The sequence below is a fragment of the Emydura macquarii genome, unplaced genomic scaffold, assembly GCF_026122565.2.
Source record: "Emydura macquarii macquarii isolate MOO-44397 ecotype Brisbane River unplaced genomic scaffold, CSIRO-AGI_Emac_v2 contig_2365, whole genome shotgun sequence".
NCBI classification, from domain to species: Eukaryota; Metazoa; Chordata; order Testudines; family Chelidae; genus Emydura; species Emydura macquarii.
The window spans coordinates 4,197,951-4,222,865 of record NW_027132502.1 but is presented as its reverse complement, the minus strand read 5'-3'; the positions used below and the strand labels follow the sequence as shown (position 1 = coordinate 4,222,865).

Sequence of the window (24,915 nt, the reverse complement as noted above, 5' to 3'; positions counted from 1 at the left end):
CGTCCGTCTCGCGAGGGCGGCGCTCCCGTGCGTGGCGCCGTGCGGGCCCCTGCGGCCGGGTTCCGCGCCGGGGGCCGGAAGTGGCGGACGGGTGACGGGGGCGGAACGGAAGTGAGTGGAGAGAACGAGACGGGCGGCGGAGGAGGAGGGGGCGGTGGTGAGCGAGGATGAACAACAAATTCGACGCGTGAGTCTGAGGCGGCCCCGGCCCCGGCCTACCCCTCCCCCTCGCCGGGCACCGCGGGGCCTAGCTGAGCCGCGCTCGGGGCCTGGCGCTGCAGCCCCCCCCCCCCCGGGGCGCCCCGCGGGCAGCCGGGGGCGGGACGCGCGGAGCCTGGGGCCGGGCCCGGCCCCCTTTGCCCCACTCGCTTCCCGGTCTCCCCTGGGCCGGGCCGGGCCGGGCGCGGGTGGCACTGCTGGGCCTTTTAGTGACTGACCCAAATCCCCCCTCCCCCCAACCTGCCCGTGGGGCTCCAGGCCCGGCTCCAGCCCCCCCCCCCCTCCCCCCCCGGAGCGGGAGTCCCCCGCTGGCGCCAGGCCCGGCCCAGCCCGCACGTGGAGTCGGCCCACGCCAGCCTCCTTCCATCCGAGTGAGGGCCTCTCACGCTGGTTTGTGTCCCCGCCCCCGTGGGTGGGGGCCCTGGGCTGGCCGGGGTTCAGACGCCTCTCAGCAGCTGCCTCTTCCGGCGGGGGGGCTGTGCCCCAGCGGGCCGCGATCCCCGGGCGAAGGCTGGTTCCTGCATTGCCAGCCTTGCCTCTGGCCCCTCGCACTGAGAAACCCCTTTGGCGCAAGATGCTGGCTGGGGTTCAGCTCGGTAGCTCCCCGGAGGCCTGGCCTGCGCCTAAAACGTCGGCCAACCTTGCTGCCCTGCTCAGGGGGGAGGAAACGTTCCCCCGCCTCTCGTAGTTCAGCCGATCTGACCCCCCCGCTGTAGACACTGCTAGGTTGACAGAAAAAGTCTTCTGTTGGTCTCGCTGCTGCCTCTCGCGGGGCGGATTTACTGCAGCGATGGGAAAAGCGCCTTTCGTTGCTGAAGTAAGTATCTGTGCTATTGCAGCGTAACTGCAGCATGTGTGGCATAGACATGCCTTCAGGAACTCAGCCTCTTTTCCTTTCCCTAGTTGATGGCTGTCGGTATTAGTTGGTGCGTAGGTAGCATAGTGATGGGTGTGTTATAGATCAGTGTTTCTCAACCTTTTTGATACCAGGGACCGGCTTGCTGCCTTCCTGAGTTGTCAGGGAGATCTCGGGGATGGGTGCCAGTCCACGGACTGGTCGTTGAAAAACACTGTTATAGATATCTTCGATGGCCAGTTCCCTATTTAGTGGTCTTCAAACAAATCTCAGGCTAGGAGGAAACCTGTAGTTGTCCTAAAAGTTCATTTGATTTTTAAAGAGTTGATGCTGAACTTGGGGTTCCTGTTGTCCAAGTGGCCTTTGAAAGGTGTAGGGCACATAAGCTTTCTCATGTGGTTCTCCCTGTAAGAATCTGTTGTCAGTAGACTTCCAGCATAGGTTCCTTTCGGCCAGCGGTTTGTGTCTCAGGGGAGCGGTCAAGTAACGTAAGTCTTGCTTTTGTAGGATGACACCTCAGTCATGAGACGTGACGCTCATTCTTTCTTCCTTGCCTTTGCTAGTTTGAAAGATGATGACAGTGGGGACCATGACCAAAATGAAGAGAACAGCACACAGAAAGATGGTGAGAAGGAAAAAAATGATCGTGACAAATCCCAGAGTAGCATCAAGAGGAAGGTGAGTGCTTGACACCCCACTGCCATCATCAAGGGACAGTATTGGGTGTGCAATGCTGACAGGTCAATCTGTCTCCATGTAAGGAGTATATCTAGGAATATTGTCTTGGCGTGGTGCTGTGTTAGCACAGTGATGGGGAGCCACAGAATCTGTTGGGCAAACAGATAAATAGACTTTGGATTATGCGTACATGAGCCAAGCCTGTGCATCCGCTCTACTAGCGCAGCCAGAGCTTATTGCCTAGCGAACTGTGCTCCATACAGAGATGGAAAGCAAAGCTGGACTCTTCCCCAAACAGATTTTCGGAAAGCCTCAGCTGGGGGGAGCTTCCCATCACGTCGCCACACCAGCTTTGTGCTTTTTAAACAGTCTGTATTTCTTTGCTGCCAAGGGTTAAAGGGAATTTATGCAGAGTTTAATGCTGCTCCTGAATTGGCAGGAGGGGTTCGTATTGATTGACATTCCTCCTGGAATTGAGCTGTGACCTCGTTAGCACACCCGGTCTTACCAGCTTGGGGAACAAAAGCACTATGGATTTCTAATATCCTATTTGAAATATAGTCAATTGCTGCCAAACTAATGGTCTGTGTCAAGCTATTAAAGTGAGATGAGATTTTTCTAGGAAAATGAGGCTAAACTGTTCATCTTACCCTGTGATGGCAGCAACGTGTGCGCTTCTAATGCTGTGACTGTAGCTTGTTCAATCTCCCCTTAAGAGAAATGTGGAAGGATAAATGGGCTGCTTTGTTCCCTAGGCTGTTGTCCCAGGACCGGCTGAGCACCCCCTGCAGTATAATTATACTTTCTGGTACTCCAGACGAACACCCGGGAGACCCACCAGTTCTCAGAGCTATGAACAGAACATCAAACAGATTGGCACCTTCGCCTCAGTGAGTACATTCCCATTATTCCACTTTATTGACTAACCACAGTGCAGCGTCTCAGGATAGCTTTTCTCTGTGGTTGCGTCTGCATGGATGCACACATGCTTATATACCTACCACCAGACGTAAAGGAAAGTGGTTCATCTGCCATGATCTGAGTCTCGGATTCTGATTCACCTACAACAGATGACACCCCTAAAAGAGACCAGGACGCAGCACTGCCTGCCCTGTTCTAGGGATTGATGCCTTGGCTGATGTTAGCAGTGGAAACAGAACTCTGAGCTTGTAAGTAATGGCAAGTAAGAAGCATTTCCATTCCCCTTTATGTCTGGCAGTAGATACACTGCAAGTCAGGCTCAGGACTTGGCAGGTGAGTAAGAGAGGAAGGGATTTTTCCTATATTTAGCGGTATTGAATGGCTGTAATTCAACCTACTGATCTCTTTTTCCAGTGATGTGTAAATCATAAACCAAAAGCTTTTCTGTCCACTGCTTCTGGGAATAATGTTGTAGATACCATCTACATGCATCCCTTCATAAATAATATACTTTGAGCAGACGTTTGTTTGTTTTACATGTGTGGACAGCTGATGGCCTTGTATCTCTTGACGGAGTGGTTCCTTGTATCTCCGTGGAGCTGAGGACTGAAAAGCAAAGCTGGGTGGTGCTGGCCTTCTGAAATACTATTATAAAGCCAGGAGACATGGGAAACATATATAGAAATCACTGCCAAATCTTGCAGAAACAGAAATAAAAAGTCACCATCCAGACAAGTAAGCCTAAATTCAGATGTAGCCACTGTCTCCACTTGTGAATAGTTTGAGAAACACTCTGCAAGATGATCAGGACTGCAGAGGGAACAAGTACTCTTTTAAAAGATGGGTAAACTTGTTGTTCCATGAATTTTCCCAGGGTCCCTTTCAGCGTGTTAATACTTCTGAACTCTCCACTGGGCCATTTGAAATGTTTAAAATATCCTATCCCTTTCACACAGCTTTGGAGGCAGGTGGTTAAAACAAGAATCTATTAGTCTACATGTGTTTAGTGCACTGAGGTGTCAAGTGTCTCTGTCCAGACATCCGAGTCATATCATTGCACACAAATGGGGGCAGGAATGGGGAGAATCTTAATCATGGGACTTATCAGTTTCTCTACTTCAATAGGTGAAATTTGCTTATCTACTCTCCTAGCTGTGGGGAAAGGGAACAGGTCCAAAAGGTTGGGAACCAGCATGACTATTACATATATAGTGAGATTGGCTGTAGCTGTCAAACTGTTTTAGTTTAAAAAACCAAAACCTTCCGCCCACACTTCTTTTTTTTAAAAAAAGAACTAAAAAGAGAGCCTGCGAATCTCATTTGCTTTAGCTCCAATAAAGAGCAAGGAGAAACTTATTGATTCACCAGTGTGGACTGGAAATTCCCCACTTTAGTGTGGGATCAGAGATTTTAGCTTAAGAAAAAGATTGTTGACAGGAGGGTAACAGGTTTCTGAGGCTAGGTTGCAAGGGGCAGGGAGACTAGATTTAGGGAAAAGCATAATTTAGAGCCTATTGTATAGTTTTGGCTAACAATCACTTGGAATTTGCAAATATGAAATTAGCCACTAGATGGCATATTGTATGGTTTAGGAAATCTAATGTCTACGCCATATTTTAATGACAGACTATTCAACAAGATTTTTTACTCTGTTTCTTGGCTTCATAGTGAGTTCAGCTCTGGAAAGGGTTTTTTTTCCCCGAAGGATAATTCCTGGTCTTAAATTGCTGGTCATACCATCAGGTTTTCTCCTAGTCATTGTGGCATTGTTCTTGTTCAGCTCGTGGCAGCCCTACCAGAACTGTTAGTTAGCTCATTATTGGACAGAGCCCTTTACAGTGCAGTTGTTGGCTCTTTGTATGAAAACGAATCCATCCTTGTATTCTAACTGGCCGAATCTTGCACCAACTAAGTTGGGGAGCTTAGTGAATTCAGTGAGTGCAGGATCTGCTCCTAAGTGCTCTAGTTAAGGAGCAAACCCTCTGCCATTCAAAATGCTCAGAAGACCAGAAAAAGGCATTCAGGGGAAGTTTGTGTCATGAAAAACTTTAAGCCTTAAAAAAAAAAAAAACCCAAAACCCTAATTCGCTGCTTCTTGGGGCAGAGAAAGTCCATTCGAAGAATGCTGCAGCAGAAACCTGTGCTCAAAGGGGTTAAAATCTAAAATTATCATTAATTTTAGAGGTGACCAAGCAGCCATATGAATACACATTTTAAAAAGTGATTTAAGATCCTAAACTGGCACCAGAATGTATATGTTGTCCTGAAAACACCTACAGTGAAACCCAAACCGTTCCTTGGTTGAAGGCTTCTGCGGGGAGTAATTTCAGGAGTTCGCACCATCATAGTGAGCCAAGCTATGAAGTGTTAATGGAACTCTCTGCAGCACGGAGAGACCTAATGGTAGCTTACCCCTGTGCTGAGATGCTTTTGACCACTGGCTGCAAATTTAGGTGCTTGGGTAGGGCTTGTTTATCTCATCACTGTCCTTCACAGCAGCCTCCATCCCACTCAGGCTTTCTTTACACCAGTGGTTCTCAAATTTTTGTTATTGGTGACCTTTTTCACACAGCAAGCCACTGAATGTGACCCTCCTGGCCACTGTGGATGCCTGCCCCTGTCGGCTCCCTGCTCCCCCTTTGCCTCTGTCCCCATGGGCTCCCCCTTTGCCCCAACTCCTGCACTGTGCCCTCTTTACCACTAACCCTTTCTCCTCAATCCTTGCACTGTGCCCTTTTCACCCCCAACCCCTTCACCCCCCTCTTGTGCCCATCTGGGGAAAACAACCTACATGCACGGAGTGGCTGGTGTTGCTGCTTGCTCCCACCTCGAAAGCTGCACTCCTAGGGGGCTATGAGGGGAGAGCAAGGAGCAATGGCAGGGCTCCCTGCATCCAGGTCACTTTCCCCACCTGAGCTGTGTCGGGGAGGGCTGAGAGCAGCAGCTCCTGATGCTCACCTCACAGCACTGCCCAAGTGGGGAAAATGATCTGGATACAGGGAGCCCTGGCATGGCTTCTGGCTCCCTTCCCCCTGTCCCGTATGGGGACGTGGAGGAACGTTGTGGGGGAGTTGGGGGTGAGCAGTATCTGTGTATCACCTCTTGCCTCCTCCCCCCATGTTCCTCCACCAGGAGGAAGCAGAGAGGCTCACAGCCCTGTCCCTGGCTAGGGTCAGGACTCACAGCTCGCAACCCCCACATAACCACATCATGGCCACCCCTTGTTTGAGAACCAGTGTTTTACACAGACAGACTTTCGTGAATGATTTGGTGTAACCGTTGATCTGCTGAGCAACACAACGGGCCAGATGCTAATAATCGGGCTGTGTGCCAGTCACACAGCTGTCACCACTCTCAGGAACACCTTCACAAGCCCTATCAATCCCATTACTCTGTTTCTGAATGTCCTGAAGGCCACTGTCCTTCTGTGTCGTCTGAGAGGGAAGCAGAACAGAACTGCCTCAAGAGAGACTCGAGCCAGATGTGCAGGTTGTTTGTCTGCTCCTGAAGTGTTGTAAGCCTTATTGGGGGACTTGCCTCTGACTGCTGCGTGCATGTGATGTTACAGGTGGAGCAGTTCTGGAGGTTTTACAGTCACATGGTACGTCCTGGGGACCTGACAGGCCATAGCGACTTCCATCTCTTCAAAGAGGGAATCAAACCCATGTGGGAGGTGAGTTGGCACTCGGTTGTCTGCCTTGGATTGTTAGCAGGTCTGTTCTGTCAGCGGGTTTTCTGCAGTGACTGGTCTCCTTGCATTAAATGTCAAGCCAGGCTGTCATTCCAGCTGCAGTTACACTTGTTCTCCTGCAGAGCCCTGTCTCGTCTCACATAGTAGCTACTGACACAACTAATGAGTAGCTACTGACACAACAACCAGCTGGCAGAGGAGAGGTGTTTAGGAGCAATGCAAGCTGGTGCTCTCCCTGAGACTGAAAAGAATTGCCTCTGCTGATCAGCTGCCTCCAATCCAAGGCTGAAGATTCCAAAGACTCCAGAAACTGTCGCCCAAGGGAACTTGGCCAAGTTACCGTGTGCTGTCTTTTTGACAATTGCACCCTGTTCTGGCTGATTCTGTTGACTGCAGCCTGAATGTAGGAAGCCAACTTCTCTTTGTGTGTGTGTGTGTGTGTGTGTGTGTGTGTGTGTGTGTGTGTGTGTGTGTGTGTGTGTGTGTGTGTGTGTGTGTGTGTGTGTGTGTGTGTGTAAGGAAGAAGCAAATGTGTGAAAGCTCAGGCACTGAGAATAAACAGAATCCTAATAAACAAAGAATCTAGGGGAGGGTTCAGAGACTTGGATCTGATTTCCTGTCTTCCTCTTTTTCTGGGGATTCAACTTGTTTCTGTGTATATTCATGCAGTAGGTCTGCATGGAAGTTGTCACAGCAGGACAATTTTCCCTGTAGCTTGCTAGCCTGCCCCTAACAATGACCAGTTGCAGCATGAGAATTTTATGCCTTGCTCTGAAGTACTTAATTGTGCTGCTCTGCCTTGAAAGAAGTAATTTCTGGCCCCACTTGGCAATTAGCATACACCCTGAAGCATAGGAATTTATAGCCCATGTTGCTCCCAATACTATTTTTGTATAAATGTCTGATCCTTTTTGAACTCTTCATTAGCTAGATGCTTTACTAACATGCTGTAGCAGAAGGTTCCACAGGTATCAGTATTTAAACTTTTTTTAAAAGCATTTCCTCTGATCCATCTTTAAATGGTTCTTTTAATTTCAGGTGCTCACTTTGTGCTTGTATTGAAAGGGGAGAAACTTAGGACTCACCACTGCCTGCTTCTCTGCCACTTGTTTCCTGGTGCTTTTTCTTCTTTCTAAATTAATCCTAGTCCACTCTTGTATGATCACATGCAAAAGTGCCACACCCCTTACCCTGCCCCAGTATGGCGCTAATCCATTTCCTGAGCCTACCCTGCCATTTACCGGGATCTTGGAAGCCTCAAGTCTAATGTTCCTGGTTATTTACTGCACTGGGGGATTGAGCTTTTCATCTGACAAAGGGAAATTAAACAGCTGACTGAACTGCGGTTCACTCAACCTGAAAGAAAACCGACTATAACCCAGAAATCTAAGGCACGATACCGCCACTGTTCATTCTGGCCCTGAAAACCTGCTTAAGCCTCTTCTGATTATTTTCAGCAATCGCATTTGCTCCTTTTTTGTTCCATTGCCCAGCTTAGTCAGTGTGGCACGGTCTTCACGGGGTTAAACTAAATTCCTTGCTAAGGGTTGAATCCTGGACAGCTCATTTCTGAAGGAGGATGTTCTGTTCTCCCAGGTCTGAACATTTACTCAGAAAGCAATTTGCTCCTGTCAGTAATTTTCCACATTGCTGGGGTTTGTGCTGATTTTGTTTGTTTTCCTTGCATGAAGCTGTTCTTGGCACATTCTGCACTGAAATCTTCAGTCTGCATTTGTGTCTCCAGTCTTACTTTGACTCACTACTGTTTTGGATAGTCTGAGTGAGAGAGCCTGTGTTTTAACAGTTATCTCTGGTAACTTGCAGAAATAACCTGTTCCCTGCAGTTCTTCCTCTGCCTTTAAGTAGCACTTTACAAACATGAATTCCCTTAACATCCCTGTGATATAATTCGGTATTATCCCCATTTTACACTGGGAATGTTGAATCACAGAGAATGGGTGATTTGCCTATGTGCAGAGGGGGAATCGGTATCAGAGATGCGAGTAGAATTCAGGAATTCCTGTCCCCTACTTCCATGTGTAGACCACTAGATCATGGTGATATGATGTATTAAATTGTCCTCGTTTAGAGTGCACCAAAGCGCAAGTACACAGTAAGTAGCCGGAAGATCTGTGGAATCTTTTGTGAGAGTCACTGTCTTGAATTCTGCCTGGCATTCAGAATACCCTTGTCATGCTTCCTTCCGCACTAGCCCAGGGGCAGACATGACGATACTGTAGTTTGAACATTCCTTCATTCTGTCCCTGATGGTCCCCTGTGATGGATGTTTGCTCACATGTGAGGCTGTTGTTTTAGCAGCAAAATAGCTGGAAGAAAATGAATTAATTTCTCACCCTTCTTCCCAGGACGATGCCAACAAAAATGGTGGCAAGTGGATTATCCGTCTGCGGAAGGGCTTAGCATCCCGATGCTGGGAGAATCTCATTCTGGCGATGCTGGGAGAACAGTTTATGGTGGGGGAAGAAATCTGTGGGGCTGTTGTTTCTGTCCGGTTCCAGGTAAGCTGCCGTTGGGACTATATTGGGCATGGGTACTTACTTTGGGGGGTGGGTCATCTCTCTCTAGTTCAGTGTAAACTGCCCTGTGGACTATCAATCACGTGTGCTGGCCGGGATGCACAGACTCCCATCTGACTATCCTCTTGGTTATCCTTTTCTAGGAGGATATTATCTCCATATGGAACAAGACAGCTAGCGACCAGGCGACGACGGCTCGGATACGCGATACGTTACGACGAGTGCTTAACCTACCTCCCAACACCATCATGGAATACAAGACGCACACTGACAGCATCAAGTACGTGCGGTATCTGGGGGGGTGGGAATGCTGCCTGGTGCATGCGTGTTTGAGCAGTTCACTGTAGGATCCAGGTGTATAGAAAAGTGGTCACGCACACTAATGCTTTGGGGCAGTTATCCACTAACAATGCTGTAAACAGCAGCTGTCGCATTAGTGGCCTCTGAAAGCCAAAAGTCTGTCCTTGCCTCCTGTTGTTGGGGATATTTGCACTTAACAGTAAAACCCCTGTTTGTCTGTAGCAGGCGATCCTGGTCTCTTTGTTGGTGACCCACTCTGTTCTTCATCTGGGAATGAACTACCTACCCATCATGGGACTGGGGCTTTTTCCGATTAAGAATCAAGATTGCAGTGAGGAACAGATCCTTTGAATGAGTAGAAAATCTTGAGAATAAAATACCGAAGCTAACTGGGATTTATAGAATCATTAAATTAATAAATGTTCTTGGGAAAGCACTGTGTAAATTTACAGTGCTGTACAACAGATTTCTAATCATAATAAATCTTTATATTAAATCGCCCCAACCCTTGGTAACCGAGGCTCTTTAACAAGACTATAGGACTCATGGTACAGGAGGACAGTTGTATTTTAAACGAGCCCATTAGAATTTGCCATGCTAGGCCATTCAGTGTGACTTTCATTTCTCACGAAGTGTCAGAGTCGCTGCATATAATGAGTACTGGTCATAAGTAAACAACCTTTCACTGAAGTTTATTATAAACCAGACATAAATTAGGGTGTGTGGGCTAGACTAAGGATGTTTGAAAATTTACATACACACAAAGAAATTAATAAGGAGAAAAATTCAGTGGAGTAGAGGATTTTCTAGTCCACCTTGTATCCAAGGGCCCAAGTACTTGTGACATTTTTCCCCCTAGACTAATCCTGTTTCCATTGCTTAAAACTTCCCAAGGCTTGGCAAAGCCATCTGTCCAATGTAAAGACCCTGGAACAGTGCTCACAATGATTGGTGAGGTCAGCCTGGTTCTTAGTGGACAAGTGTCTTCATCATGAAAGCTACAATTGCTGCATGTTTAGACTATGGTCAGATAGTCAGATGACATACTTTTTTGTATTAATGCCAAAGAACACTTTCTTGTCAGAACCTTTCTTTGTCAAAGAGCCTCCCCTCAGATGACTACTGGTGTATGTGTGTGTGGGGTGAGGTGGGGGTGTTTCTTAGTAACCTAAATCTGTTCCTGACCCTGTTCTGTTTCTAAAACATCTGACTTATTTTTTTGGCTGACTCTCTCATTGAGCTCTGTGGGCCATCTTTCTGTGTAGCACTCCTTTTCCTGCACATGCTTAGTAAATTGCTCATTGAGAGCAAAATTTTTGTCATGCCTGTTTTATTATGGGATCTCAGAGGGCTCCTGCAGACCCACATTTGGCTGTGTTGTGTCTGACCTTTGTTCAGAGACTGCATAGTCTGTGGGATTCTTTGTGGGTGAGGGGACTGTCTCCCTAGGTAGAATTTCTTCTGTCACTGTCCCCTCTCTTCTCCCTTCCTTCCTCCATGGCTCTGTACAGGAAGCCCCTGCTCTGAACCAGCGTTCCGGCTGTAGTGGCTGGGGACAGCTCTGCTGTCTTGGTGAGGCAAAGAGGGTCTACTGGGGGAGTGCATCCACTGTAGCCTCCCGGCATTTCCCTGGAGGGAGAATGTGCTCCTTCCACAGCATTCCTACCCTTTGCTGCCCAAGCGTGCATTGCACTGCCCCTAGGCTGCTGGACTCCACCCCTTTGCTCCTGGCCCCTTTTCTCTGGATAGCATCACTTGCATTTTGTTCTGCTGACATACAATCCAGAATGCCAGTGTCTGGGAATAACAGGTGTTTGAGGAACAGAGTCACTTAAACAGGGCATGAAGTTGACTAGCTCACATTACAGCTGGGAATGAGTCTTAAAAGGGGCTAAATTGGCTTGTCTCATTCCGGTGCAGTTAAGAATGCAGGAAGTGTGTTTGCAGCCTCCTTAAAGCAGAGCTAGGTTAGTCATTGACTTATCCAGGGGAGAACAAGAACTGATTTCCATTAGCTAGCACAAGTCTGCTGCAGTGGTTTCCAACATGGTTCCTGACCTCCCTTTCATAGTATTGTTTGCACTAAGCAAATTCCAACCTCAGCCAAATGATGTCACTGAAGTTACTCTGCACTTACACCGGTGTGACTGAGAGCAGCAACTGGCCTGTTTTGTCTTGCTTTCATGCCACTTGCATTAGTGTGTAGCTGCTGCTAACAACCAGGCTAATTGCTGCAGTTGTAAACTCTCTGGGTTGGGTGCAATCTTTGACAGATTAACAGCTCTGTTAGTGTTTTACAGCAGTGGTTGAGCAGTTTTGCATTAGCAGAGTCCTTTTGCTAATGAAGAATCTCTTGCATAGCTAGTGTCATACTCCAGAAAGTCTCACCCCCGTTACCTTCCCTGTCTATCAAGCCCCGTTGAAATACATGACTGCGCTCCACTTACGCTGCACAGGTACCGTCTGATTTATGACTCCAGAGGGCTTTCTAGCCAGCTCTCTGTTCTCACACGCTGTGACTGTGTTTTATGAAAGGCTCTAATGGAACTGCCCTGCTGGAGACTCTGTCAGGGCCTCCTTTCCAAGTGGTCTCTGGTGGTTTTGTTTGTATGGGCTGCCTCGGCTTGTGTGCGGGGTTTGATTGACAACCCAGTGCTGGGGGAGGGAGTGTGCTTAGGGAGAAGTTTGGCATTTCTCAAAAAAAATCAATAGAAGAAATTCCCGATTTCTGCATAGGTCATTGGCCTTTATTAGCTTTTGACACATTGCAAATGAAATCTCCAGCGTGCCCCTCACTGTGGTTTCTGGGCCCTGTGGGGCAGGATTGGTATATTATTCGTGTGACGTTAAATTTACACGTTAAGCTTCTTTTATAGACACCGGTTCTTCCAGGCACTCAGAGGTGACGAGTCCCTCTGCCATTCAAGTGTTGATGCTGCCAGGTTGTGCTAGAAAAGTATCTATTGTACCCCAGCCATTCAGAGGTTGTTCTGCACTCCCTCCTTCCTGGGCTTGGAATGCTGTTGGAACTGACACGTTTTTTGCTAGATAAGTGGATCTTTCAGAGCCATTTTCCTGTGTCCCTCCATTCTCGTGCTTATGATTTTGACAAACTTCCTAAATCTCAGGTAGTGGCAGGGTCGGTCCCACATTCATTTCCATATCAGAAGAGCTAGAGCAGTCCTGGAAGCACTGCGTAAGTCCAGAGGAACCACAGTACCCTAGATGTCGGTGCTGGGCCCCTTCAAAATGCATGTGGCATTTCAGCAGCTGTCTTGTTTTAATGGTTGGGGAGAAGTCTCTTACTGTTCCCCCAGAGAGCTTCCTTTAAGCTATTGTTCTTCAAAACCCTTCACTTCTAACCCGGCTGTGAAATATCTCTGCAACTATAACTGCTCCTGTTACCCCGAGGTGTTTTACACCATTGAGCAAGGTGTGGTTCCCGTCCCTTCAATCCTGCACCTGGCACAGCTGGGGAATGAAGGTGGATTATTGACAGCGGCACCCCATCGCTTGGCACTTCCTTGCCTTTGGACGTTGCACCCTTACTGTTACCTTGTGAGAACGGGGGCTGGACCATTTTGGAAGGAGGTGGGCACAATAGCATCTGAAAATATTGACCCTGGGCACGGGTGAACCTCGAGCTTGTTGGGGGTCTTGTGCGTTTCGGGAGAACTGGCCGCTGTAGTTGTTGGGCATTTGTGTGTTGGGTTAGTGGAGTTCCTTCACTGACCCACATTTTCCCCCGTGTCTACCTGATCCATCTTTCCAATTCTCGTGCTGTGTGTTGGGATGGCTTCTTCCCGTCAGCACCACTCAGTCACCAACCCAGGGTAACGTAGGAGTGACGTTTCCCAAGCCAAGAGAGATGAACTTATGCCGTGAGCAGCAGCACAGCAGTCTTCTTCAGCGGAGCCAGCTGTGCTGGAAATAATTTAGTTGCCGAGTGACTCTGTGAATTGTCCTGTCAGAGCTCTGAGCCGGGCTGCTTTTCTGAGAACAACACCCCTGTTGTTTGTAGGTGGCTGCTGCTGCAGTGGGAGCTGAGCAGGCTATAAAACTCTCCCTTCCCTTCAGTCAGCATTGATAACTAATGGGGCTATGAGAGTAAATTGGAAGAATGGCTGATCTTATTATGGCTGATCTGGTCGGTTTGACTGCAGACACTTGGAGAAAATAAAAAAAGGTCTGAGATTAGCTAGGCGCCGAGCAGATACAGAAGGGAATGGAGCGCTCTGCAATGTAGAGAAATGCATTAAGTGGTTACGTGGAGCTCTCCAGGACACACACACAGGGAGCTAGATCTCAGACCAACTGAAGGCTGCTGGAAGGTGAAATCCCCACAGAGTTTAACACTGGCCAAGAAATCCTAAGGGAAAGTGAGACAGCAAGGCAGTGGGCTTAGCACTTGTGGGGGGCGTCTCCTTTGCTGCCACATTAGACTGCAACTAATTCTAAACAGCTCATTTGCCCCACTGGGATGCCCATTTCCATCTGCTCACAATTTCTCGAGAGCACACTGGGAAATGAAATTGCTCAACGCTGCAGCCACTCCTACAATTGTCCTCTTTACACTGCACTGAATGTGACCTGGCCCCAGGGCCTCTCATTTTTAACTCTGTCTGTACAATTATGTAGATGCTTTTGCAGAGACTCTAAGGAAGGGAACCCATAGAAATGCTCACTTGACTGATACATGCCTGGTCATCCCTTGGTCTAATCACATGTCCAGATGTGTGGATTGCTCTGTGCTTATTCCAGGAAAGCCTTGATAGTCCAGGTCTGCAGTTTGCATTTCTTTTCTCTTGACTCTTCGCAGCAATGGCTCAGCACAGTTATCACTCCATCTGCCAGTTCCAAGCAGGTGTGCAGTAGATTCTGCAAGTTTATTCCACCTTATTTTGGTGGGTTGTCTTTGTAATCAGAAAAGTGTCTAAACTGGAGCTATTCCATATTTCTTTTCAGTGAGCCCAGCTCAAACATGTTCATTTCAAAAGTCAAAAGATTACTTCTTCCCTGGTTGCCAGGGCTGCAAATGTCACCCGGGATCTGAACAATCAAATTCTGGTCTAGTGAGTTTATGAGAGCAAGGATAGTTCTAGATGTGGGAGCTGTCCCCAGCTCTGCTACAAATTCCCGGGTGACCTTGAGCATGTCACTTAATCTCAGTGCTTCCATTTCGACATCTGTAAAATGGTGGTAATCCCAGATGGTAAGGATAAATTCATTTAATGTCTGTGTGATGCTCGGATACTGTGGTGATGGGTCATAATGCCTATAAATAAAAATAACCTCACGCTGTGGCACTATCTGCCGCTGGCACTGCCATAGGGCATAAAGATTCTGCAGGCAGAATTCAACTGGCAACCTTGAGACAGCAGCTCGCTCTGCCCTGTCTGCAGAGGTGTGTCAGGGCAAACAAAAATAGAGGTGGTTTTATTAGGAAAGGCAGCAGATATCTTTAATGCTAACAGCGCTGTCCTATGCGGGGAGTTTTCGAACTTCACATAAAATCCTTGGCCTGAAGAGCTTCCCTCTAAAGCGGTGAGCAGGACTCAGGAGGTGGCATTGCAGCATAGATGCTGTTGCTAAGGGGTCTTCAAATTTGCTGATTTGAAGGAGATGGCGGGGGCTAGGTTCACGTGGGTAAGGAATGTGTTCCCACGCGTAAGGGGACAGCGTGGCGCGACGGTAGGAGATGGGGCAGTCAGGAGCGATGCTTGGGGGTGGAAGTGTCCAGGGTGGGAAAGGAAGGCAGAAAGGTAGAGTGGGGTTGTGGGCAGCTTCTAGGTGGAGGAATTTAAACCATATCCAGTAGATATGGGGAGCTGGGGGAGAGCCCAGGAAGCAGATATGCTGTGTAAGAAGGGCCTGTTTTTGTCTGTCTAACTTTTTGATAACTATGCTTTGAATTCAGATTATCTGACATTTGTGGGTTCTGCAGCTCCTGGTGCCATGCTCAGCCCAGGCAGTGCTCTCAATGGCTCCATCTCTGGGAGATCCCCAGGCCTTGTACTCTGGGCTCTCTGTCTATATGTGAGGAGGGAGGATTTCAGAGGCCGAGGAGATCCTTGCGAGGGGAGAGGTCCCCTTGCGGGAGGGACTAGGCTTTTCTCCTGTTGTAACTTACACATCTCTTTCCATGCTGTTGCTTTCCCTGTGATGAGGCCTTAGCCTGGGCCCCTTGAGCGGCACCATCCCTGTCCAAAGGAGGCTGTGAATCACGGTGTAAGCAAACAGACACTAGAGGCCACAGGCAGGCCCCCTTCCACAATCACTCTCCTTTGGGTTTGGACCGAAAGTGGCATGTGAACCCCGCCCAGGCAGGTGTCCGCAGAAGAGGTGAGGGGACTGCGCTGACTGCTGCGCTCTGCTGCGATTCATTCCGCAGCACCCCCTCGCGTTTCCTTTATTTGCAAGGCTTTGGATGAAAGGTTTGACTCGTTGTGCTCAGTTAATGTCAGGCAGTGGTCTCCTTTTCTCTAATGCTGTCATCCCAGGCTCCAGTCGCTCAGTCATCCTGACAAAGGGAGTTCTGGGAGATGCTGGTGAGGTTGAGCTCCCGGGCAGGGGAGAAGAGAAAGCAAGTCAGTTCTAGAAAAGTCCTGTCACAGCTAGAACTAAGGGCTTGTCTACACTGCACTGAAAGACCCATGGCTGGCCCAGGTCAGCTGACTTGGACTCGCAGGGCTCAGGCTGTGGGGCTGTAAAATTGCTGTGCAGATGCTCAGGCTGGAGCCCAGCTCCGAGACACCCTGAGGGGGAGGATCCCAAAGCCCAGGCTCCAGCCCGAGGCCAAATGCCTGCACTGCTGTTTTTAGCCCCGCAACCCTCCAAGACCTGGTGCCCAGGGTTTGTTATCGCAGTGTATCCAAAACGGTCAGGGGCTGAATGGGCTATGGAGGCCGAGTTACCCCTGTTTCCACAGAAGCCTGATGGTTCCATGTCCGGCCTGAGATGCATTGACGGGGTTTTCTTCCTGCCCCTGCCATGCTTGTACTGGGGATAAAGCGAGGAATTTAGCCTCCAGGACTGTTACCCTTTCACCAGTGCTGGGGAGGTTTTCAGAGCAGGGATCTCTCCATCTAACTTTTTTGGGGGGTGGGCTTTATTTAGGAGAGATGAATGTCACAAACTCCGAGATGTAAGTTGTGTTGCGACAGATATCTTGTATTTGGCCAGTTCCCCAGGAGAAACCAACTAGAAATGGGGAAAATCTGATGGCAGGCTAGGCAGCCATCAAACCCAGCTGGAAAAGCATCTGGGATAAACACTTTGCTGGTAAGCCCTGGCCTTTCTTTGGGCAGTGCTTTCACCCAGTGAGAACAGTTGAAAATACAGCCTAAAGGTTTTATTGCTGAAGTGCTGATGGGATGCTTAGCACTATAAGACCCCTTTAAGGCAGTTGCAGTCCCCGGAGCTAACAGCCTGGCTTTTAGGCATGGCTCGCATAAATGCACTGGGAGACCCGGGGTATGGTGAGAACACGGAGCGTTCTGTGTTATCTGAACTCGCTTGTGTAACGTTGGGGGGAGGAGACATTGAACTGTCACGAGCCTGTTGCAGGATAAGCAAGCTCTTAGGTCCCTGGTAAATGTGTGGTTTAGGTCTGAAAATTAATACAAGAGGCAGAATCGTGGAAGGGAATCAGATTTTACAACTGAAAAGGGTTGCCTCTAATCTCTCTCTGCCTCTGTTGGATTGTTTGGGTTGAGTGAAATGGCATACACTGTAGCAATAAGTTCAATATTTGGGGGCACCGAGAGATACACAGCCCTTTATGTGTCTGATCTCAGATAATGGTTATGCTCATGTTCACCTCAGCATCTTTTCCCTGGGAGATCCTGCAGCCTCTGTAAAACAGACAGTAATTTTTCAGTCTGTTAACTTTGTCCATAACAGATTCTCTGCCAGGGAATGGAATGATAGGCCTATGTACTCATCTGAAAACATTTTCATTGCAAATAGCTGTAGTTTTTTAGTGTGGTTGTCATTAACAACGCCGGCTTATGATCAGAAATGAGGCGCGCTCTCTAATAACAATTGGAATCTGCAGCCTGGTCAAAGAATGGTCTAATGACTAAGCCGTGCGGCATGAAAAGCAGTGTATTTCTGGGGGATTACAGCATGGGGGGAAGAATGAGGCCACAAACTGGGCGAATTTAACCAGTCAAAGAATGCGATGGTCCTCCAGAAATACACAGCCTTGGGTTATTTTATTAGTAATAGGAAATGGCAATTCTAGGTTAGAAACACAGAGGGTCCCTCCCACCTCATTTCTGGTGGGTATTAGCTCTGCTATGATATCACCGGCAGCCAGTCAGAAAGCTTCATGTCTGTGTGGAACTGTAATGCTGCCTCATGCTATCAGATGTCTGGCTGGGTTTTAAGGATGCCTCTGTCCACTAGGGCCTGTTAAGAATATTGCCTTGCTCTCCGAATGGCCTTTCAAACACCACCGAATGTCTCTGCGCTCCTTAAAAGTTAAGAACCCTTTGATCTGAAGTGCTGTTTTTTTTTTTTGTTTGTTTTTTCCCCTCTGGCTTACCAGGGCCTGGGAGGAGTTTCATGGCCTGGTGAACAGCAGTGGTCGCTGATCGAAGCTCCCCCTCTCTCTGTCACACCCAGGGTAGGGCCTCATCTTTCTTCTTACATGACTTTATGGCATACCTCTCAGCCACGCCCCCTTCGTGTGGGACAGCGCTCCACAGCACACCCAACTAGCCTTGTGGCCTGGCATCAATCCGGTTTCACCATTGGCTGACTTGCTGAAGTCCAAACTGACCTTTGACTCAAAATGCACTAAGAATCTGCCCCTGGGAAAAGCTGTTTGCTTGGCATTTCCTGCCATGATGCTGTCTGTCATTTAGCTAATGCACCCCTGCTTTACAAGGCAGCTGTGTCCCAGACCTAGTGCTCAGGAGGCTGAGAGGTATGGTGTCAGCTTGTTTGTGTTGTATAGGTGTTAGCTGTTAGGAAATGGCGTTGTAAGCAGAAACTAGGAGCATGCATGTAATGCACATTGATAACGGCATCTCCAGCTTGGCAGGCAAGTTCTTGCTCTTGACGGGGGGCCTGGGCAGAATAACTAGACTGTCATTAAAGGCTTGTCCATGAAGGACACATAGTAGGTACCGTATTTAAAAATAGTACATGCTGTGGCTAACAAGATGAAAGCACACACATCCCTCTATTAATGGCAGCCATGTGTAGATAAAATGGCTACGTACAGTGGTCAGTCGTATGGCCAAGATCATTTTCACACCCGTGTCCATTTATGTGATTACGGGCGCCTTACTGTTAAGGGGGCAGGGTACTGCTTAGTGACTAGAGGCTGTCATGATGCTGTAGAGAAACTGGATTGCCGTCGAACAGTCCCACCCCTTGCTGCGTATCACAGTGTGGGGCACAGGGACGTGCCCAAAGGGGGCAGGTTGCATAGTCCTAAATCCCACAAAGCTACGTATGTGACAGCTGCAGTTCAGACAGGCTTCCGGAATTAATGGTAATCCTGGTACTGCCACCGTCTCGCTCTGTGGCCTTGGACAGACATTGTTTGGATAAACCCTGTGGCCTTGGGCAGAAATGAGGAGCATTCTTTCTTGCCTGTCTCGTAGGGTTGGCTGTTGGGGAGGGCTAATGAGATGCTTGTGAAGTGCTACATAAGCACTTAGTAGCATTTTATTATTAGAAGACATTCAAATAACCTTCCAGAATAAAAAGCTGCCAAGCACAGGTTGTGAAATACCAGTCTTAGAAGACAGTTAATGTGCCAAGTGCATTTGACTACATGGGGAGTGTTGATTTAACTTTCTTAATTGCATTGAGTTGCAGGCCCTAGCCAGAGAGAGGAGTGGCAAGAATCAATATAGTGTAGTCCACAAAGAAATCCATTTGGGGCAGTATAATAATGGGGGCTGATGAAGGAAAGTGGAGTGGCGTTACTCCACCAAACCCGCACTGAGGGAAGAACTAACCCAGCGATAAGAGTCCCACAGAAACCTGTTTCCGAGGTAGATGCTCTGCCATCTGTGTGTTTGGCATGGCTTAGGGTACAGCACAGATCATGGGAAATTTTGCAGTGGTAAATTAATTCTGGATTTGAGAAGGGTTTAAACTGTGTTCCCAAACGGCCGTGCAGCTCAGCTGTGCCATGAGACAGTCCAGGAGTACAACGTGTAACGCTGTTCTTCTGAAGGTGACCTCCGGGCGGGTGTCTAGTGATAGCAGGGAAATGCCCCAAAGAGCAGATGGGCATTCAGCCGACTTTTTAAATGTGCTGCTTTCAAGTTGTCCATAGACACACCAGCCCGCCCCACTGGGATATCCAGCATGCACCACGCTGTGATGTCACAGCCACCACCTGGCTTCTTAGCAGCTCGAAGATTTCAGAAACATTTCACAGCTCTGCAGTATACCTCCATGCTTTTGGGCTGCCCGCCTTCCCCAGCAGGGCTTCCTGGCTATGCTGACTTGGTACGAAGCATGCTTGGGTGTCTCACTGCACTGGTTTGGTGCAGCTTGTTTCAGGTGCCCCATAGGTCTGTTCCGAAGGCCCCTGTGCCCTGCTACTGTAGTGGGAACTCTGCCCATAGCCGCACACAACCTGCCTTCTCAAAAGGTGTCACTCCCTTCCACTGAACTTGACTCCTGTCTGAAAAGACCCTCTAGAAACCTGAAGCTGCGACTTGTCCATCACTGTCAGCCCCGCTGTAGTCAGCCCCTGTGTCACTGCTGCTGGAGGGCTGGCAGAAAGCACCAACAGAGAGGCTAACGAAACAGTTTACGTTATCAATGGCCAGGCCTTGTGTCCTGAGAATTGACAAATAAGGGGCTGGTCCTGCAACGGCAGCAGCGTGACCGGGGTTAGTCACACAAGTAACGGCTGCGGGATTGGCCCTTCTGTGTTTAAACTCTGAACTTCCCTTCCAGGGTCCAGGATTGCTAAAGTAGAGCAGATTTGGTGCCTGACCTTCATGACGGTCTCTTTACAAAGAGAGACCCCTGGGTTAGGGGATAAAGGCAGGAGAGTGCAGATTTCCACTGGCATTAGAGCTAAGAGCACAGAGGCTAAACAAAACGAATCGTTGCTGGTTGGAGGGCAGAACAGGTGTGTGGGAAAGAGACCCTGCAATGAGCCAACTTAGTCCAGTCCTGAAATCTACCGGCCAGGCTGTGCGATGACTAATGCACCCATTACTGGCAAATAATAACCTCCACGTTACTTAGTGGACAAGGATGAAACCAAGATCATCTCATTTTCCATCGATGTGTGCTAGTGATCGGTAGCAGCTTGAAATAAAGCAGAGACGCTGTTTGGTTAGAGTGTGGATGCTTAGCAGTTCACTAGTGGTGATTTGGGAGGTAAACTTGAATCAGGTGGGTTGTTGCTTATTACACGCAGTGTCATGGAGCAGTGTCTGTGTCCAGGACTATACTTACCTACGTATTTAACCTCTCATTCTCTCCCCCTCTCTTCCAGGGATAATTCAAGCTTTCGAAATACAAAAATCACATTGTGAGAACAAGGCTGGCGGTAAATTCCTCTCTCGGTGTGAAACTGCTGAGAGGTCTCCATCCGTGCCCTGCCATCTCTGAAGGGACTGTCAGGCTGGATTGTCCGGGCCACCGTTTTGCACTCAGCCCTGGAGGAAAGATTTCATTCAACGCCCTTCTGCATCGGTGATTACTAAAAGAGGCTGACCTGGTCGTACAAAACTCTTTTTAATGGCAGGGCAGGGGGCCGACTTTTCAGTTAGCAGGGTGCCCCTCGCAGTGCCTCCTTCAGCACTTTCTTTCTTTTTTCTTTCCATACCCTGTGCATAGGATGTTGTGATTCCGTGTTCTTTTGCTGGGGAATACCAGTATTAATGAATCTTTGTGTCAGGGAGAAGTTTCCCGGTTGAGACATGACCCATTGGTTTGCAAATGCCCCCTTTCAGCTCGGCCAATAAATGATTGGCTCTCTTTCTTTCAGTCTCTCTGAATTGGCGTGTTTAAGAATAGCTGGGGTGGTGATTGTCTAGGCTGGCATCTCCTCAGCCCTTTCACCCCAGAGATGCCGGTCCATCTGCCTCCTTCCCCTCCTATCAACCATTATGTATTTTCCGAGCGCACCGGAACCGTCTCAACGAAGTTCTGGCTTTGCAATCTGCTCCTCTCGAGTTATTCCTAGACGAGGAGTCGAGTGCAGCTCTGGCATAAGCCCCCAATATTCATTGCAAGCACAGCAGGGATGAATTCAGCCCGAGGGGTTTACCTATAAAGCAGGGGCTCTGGAACATAGATTGGCACATTTTAGAAATGCCTGGGATGGTTCCATGGTCCTGCCACCTGTTCAGCATTGCATGGCTGGCTGACCGACCCGTGCCACTGTCATACATGTGTTCAATTAGCTGTCCCTTAAATGAGCGGCAGGAGGGGCTTCAAAGGCCTCAATTGCCTTGACTGCAGTTGTCTCAGTGGGATAACGGTGACTCTGCCGGATGTTATCGACGGAAAGGTCCAAGGCATTGACGTTTAACTTGTAAATGGGGACAACCCCCCTCTCCTGGCAGCCAGTGAGGGTGGGCTGGAGGAGCAGCAGCTGTGTTCCTGGCCTGTCGCTGGGGGGAACCCAGCCTGCAGCTGCCAGCCCAGAGCAGCGTTAGCTGGGGAGGGTGCGTCAGGCTGAGTTAGTCTGAGAGGAAGCAGAAGGTTCTTAGGGGACGGGGGCTGAGAATGACACAGCGGCCACCCTAGCTTGTGGCCAGTGTTGATGTCGCTGACCTGGGAACGCAGGGTGGCTTCCGTTCAGACCCCACAGCAACCAAGGAGCTGATTATTTCCTCTGCTTGGTGCGGTAGCCAGCCCCAGTTACGTTCATTAACCGCTCCAGCCGTTTCCCCTCCTCTGTGAGCCGACAGACTTTAACTTTAGTAAGACCTTTGCCATTCCCCGTTCAGCCTGCGGTAGGAGCCCTCGGTCAAGTTGGAGGAAAGGAAGGACTGTGTTAGCCACTATTTTGCACAGAGCGGAGGACGTTATGGCCTGGAAATCACTAGCCAAGGCGGACAACTGGCTTTTCCTTGCTGACTGCAGAGATCTTCAGCCTCTTAACCTTTCGTTAGACTCAGAACAGTGAAGTCTAGAGGGAGAGTCTTAGAAAATCTTGCTGTTCCTTTGCATCCCAGTGCTCTGGGAGAGTCACGCCTGGAATTCCTGGAAGCAAGAATAAAAAACAGCTGCTGTTGAGTTGATGGGGCTGTGCGCCCCTGCACTGGGTGGCTGGACTAGCATGGAAAATCCCCAGCTGACAGCTTTCTTTAGGTGGGGACAGTGGGGTGGATAGCCCATCTCTCTGTCTCTGTGCCTCTCAGGAGACCTGGTCCCATTGCACCTCTTGCTGCTTGTTTGGCATCCAAGCAATGGATCCAGTCCAGATGCAGCTTGTTTTGTCCGCTACTACCAGGTAGCCTAGCATAGCTGCAGTACTTACAACGCTCCTTTTCAAACAATACTCTGGCCTGCTGCCTCTAATATTTGTTAGGGGAATTTATTCTCATTTGTAATTATGCTTTGGCAACATAAGTCAGTGTGAAATACTCACTGCGGGCTCCTTTGAGCCACGTTGTGTTAAGCTTTTTGCAGATGACAGCACTTAAGGTTTTAGTCTCATTCCTGGACCCAGCTGTGCGCAGAGCCCAGCGTTGCTATTTTATGTATTTTCAGACTTTTCCCCTCAGACACACACGGTGGAAGGCTGTACCCAGGCGTGGGCTAGCTATTTAAATACAGTTCTGTTTAAATACTGGTTTAAAGTGTCCCATGGAACTGCCATTCTGTTGGATGTCTGCTTCTCTCCTTCCCCGGCCCCTGTTCCTTCTGTTTCAGTTCAAAGATCTCTCAAAAAGTCAGTCCCTCTTGCTCTGGATTGTTCAGAGGTGAAGGTTATTTTGCAGCGTGGGTGGTTCTCTTTAATGCTAAAACTGTCCTAGGAAGCTCAGAATGAAAGCATTAAGTGGGGCTAAAGGGAAAGTGCTGGGGGGCCAGGCCTGTCCTGGGGGCTAGCAAAGGGGTATGGTGAGAAGTGCGTTTAAACAGAGCTGTTCTTTTGGAACCTGTTTTGCTACAATAATAAAAACTGGCAAGAAGAAGAGTGTGGACTGTTTTAATGGGGGTGGGGGAGCGAGCCTATCTCAGCCCTGAGAGTAGAAAAGGCCTTTCTACTTCCAGATTTAAAATCCACTCCTAGCAACAGATAGTACCAGCCTCATACACGGGGGTTAGGGTGTTTTGCACCACTCTCTATAAAAGCAGGGGCCACGTGGCCATGTGGGGAGCTGATGTACCCCTTGTGTCTCCCATTTCACCAAGCACACTGAAAGCAGCGTCCTCCACGGGGTGGGGGAAAAGCCCCTTATGTTCTTTGCAAGTGAGCCTGCTGCCCGGCCCAATTCAAGCATTTGTCAATTCCACCTGGCATGGGCGTCAGCCCTGCTGGGCTAGCAGGACAGTCCCGGGCAAAACTGCCTTGCTGCACTCACAGAACATACCCATGTGCATCCCTCAGTGCAGGCCAGAGGCAGTCTGAACACTCACCCTCCTGAAAATCAGGGCCGAGGTCTACCCGCTTCCGTCCTGAAGGAATAAGGCAGCGTCTATCTGTGTCTCTCCCCCCTGCTGCCCCATTCCCACTCGACTGGCAGAGCCTGGGAGCTCTGTGTGCTCAATGCCTCTGAAACTCAGGCCCAAGTTGGGACATCCGAAAGCGGGCTGCTTGGAAGGCTGGTGAGAGTTGCTGAGACGGCGCTGGCCCTGCTGGGTTGGATTTAAACGACGAGATGCCTCGATTACAATTGTACCAAACCCCAGCACCATGATGAGAGAGGCCATTCAGGCAGGAGCTTTGTCAGCCCCCTCGCACGAGTGCGCTCTGCCCCCTTCATCGTTCCAGGCAGTGTACCCTGACCCCTCTCCTCAATGCCTGCCACCCATGTCTTCCACAGTGTGCCTGGAGAAGTCACCAGCTTGGGCCAGTTCTGGAGCTTTGTGCGCAGAGCGATGTGGCTGTACCAGCGTCCGTCCGTTAGCGAGCGCCTCCCCCTTTATGGAAAGTGTTTTCCCAAAGGACGATGTCGGCAGTGGGGCTGTTGTGAGACCATCACAGCAGCTGTCATAAATCAGAGCACACCTAAACCCCCCACAAAGTGTGCCAAGCAGCAAGAGGCTGGGTCAGGCCGGGGCTGTGGTCTTGGCAGGTCAGTCACGTATAAATAGACTCTGCAAGCCGCATGCCTTGAAAAAGCGCCAACTGGTACAAAATGCAGCCACGGGCCTCCCTAGCAAAACAATGGAGTGGGAGCCCATCGGGCCAGCGCATGGATGCTAGGAATGATGGTGGATCTCACCGAGTTAAGAATGATATGGAAATCCTATTGTTCGCCTTAGCATCCCCTCCCTCAGCACTTCACGCACAAACCCGACAGCCTCCTTCCACCAACCATAGGGGGAGAGTTATTTCGAAACACGCGGGAGGCATTCTTCCTGATCTCAGGAGGGCTATGCGGAGTCTGGGCAAAAAGGATCAACCAGCAGGCGAGCGGTGTAGCTGGCAGAGCATTAGGCAGGGTTGGGTTGGTTTCCCAGAAGTATGTAGCCAGTGCGGGGTAGCGCTGCGTGCTGGCCCGTGGAAGAACCAGACTTTCCAGCCAGCTAATGCAAGGAGCCATGCA

The 24,915-nt window shown here is 49.3% G+C and overlaps 1 protein-coding gene across 4 annotated transcripts; it reads left to right on the top strand.

Moving 5' to 3' along the window:
• Window positions 1–65: 65 nt before the first annotated feature.
• On the top strand, window positions 66–23,380 carry EIF4E2 (eukaryotic translation initiation factor 4E family member 2). 4 transcript variants are annotated; one of them, XM_067561132.1, is made up of 8 exons: window positions 66–187; window positions 1,639–1,753; window positions 2,509–2,643; window positions 6,243–6,347; window positions 8,732–8,884; window positions 9,046–9,182; window positions 17,754–17,831; window positions 20,685–23,380. In XM_067561132.1, exons 1-7 carry the CDS (start codon window positions 168–170, stop codon window positions 17,797–17,799), a joined length of 711 nt encoding a protein of 236 aa, XP_067417233.1. In that variant the 5' UTR covers window positions 66–167; the 3' UTR covers window positions 17,800–17,831; window positions 20,685–23,380. The 4 variants fall into 4 exon arrangements, with proteins under 4 accessions (XP_067417233.1, XP_067417237.1, XP_067417235.1 ...); XM_067561136.1 differs by lacking the exon at window positions 6,243–6,347; XM_067561134.1 differs by lacking the exons at window positions 17,754–17,831; window positions 20,685–23,380 and adding an exon at window positions 9,425–9,613.
• Window positions 23,381–24,915: the final 1,535 nt, after the last annotated feature.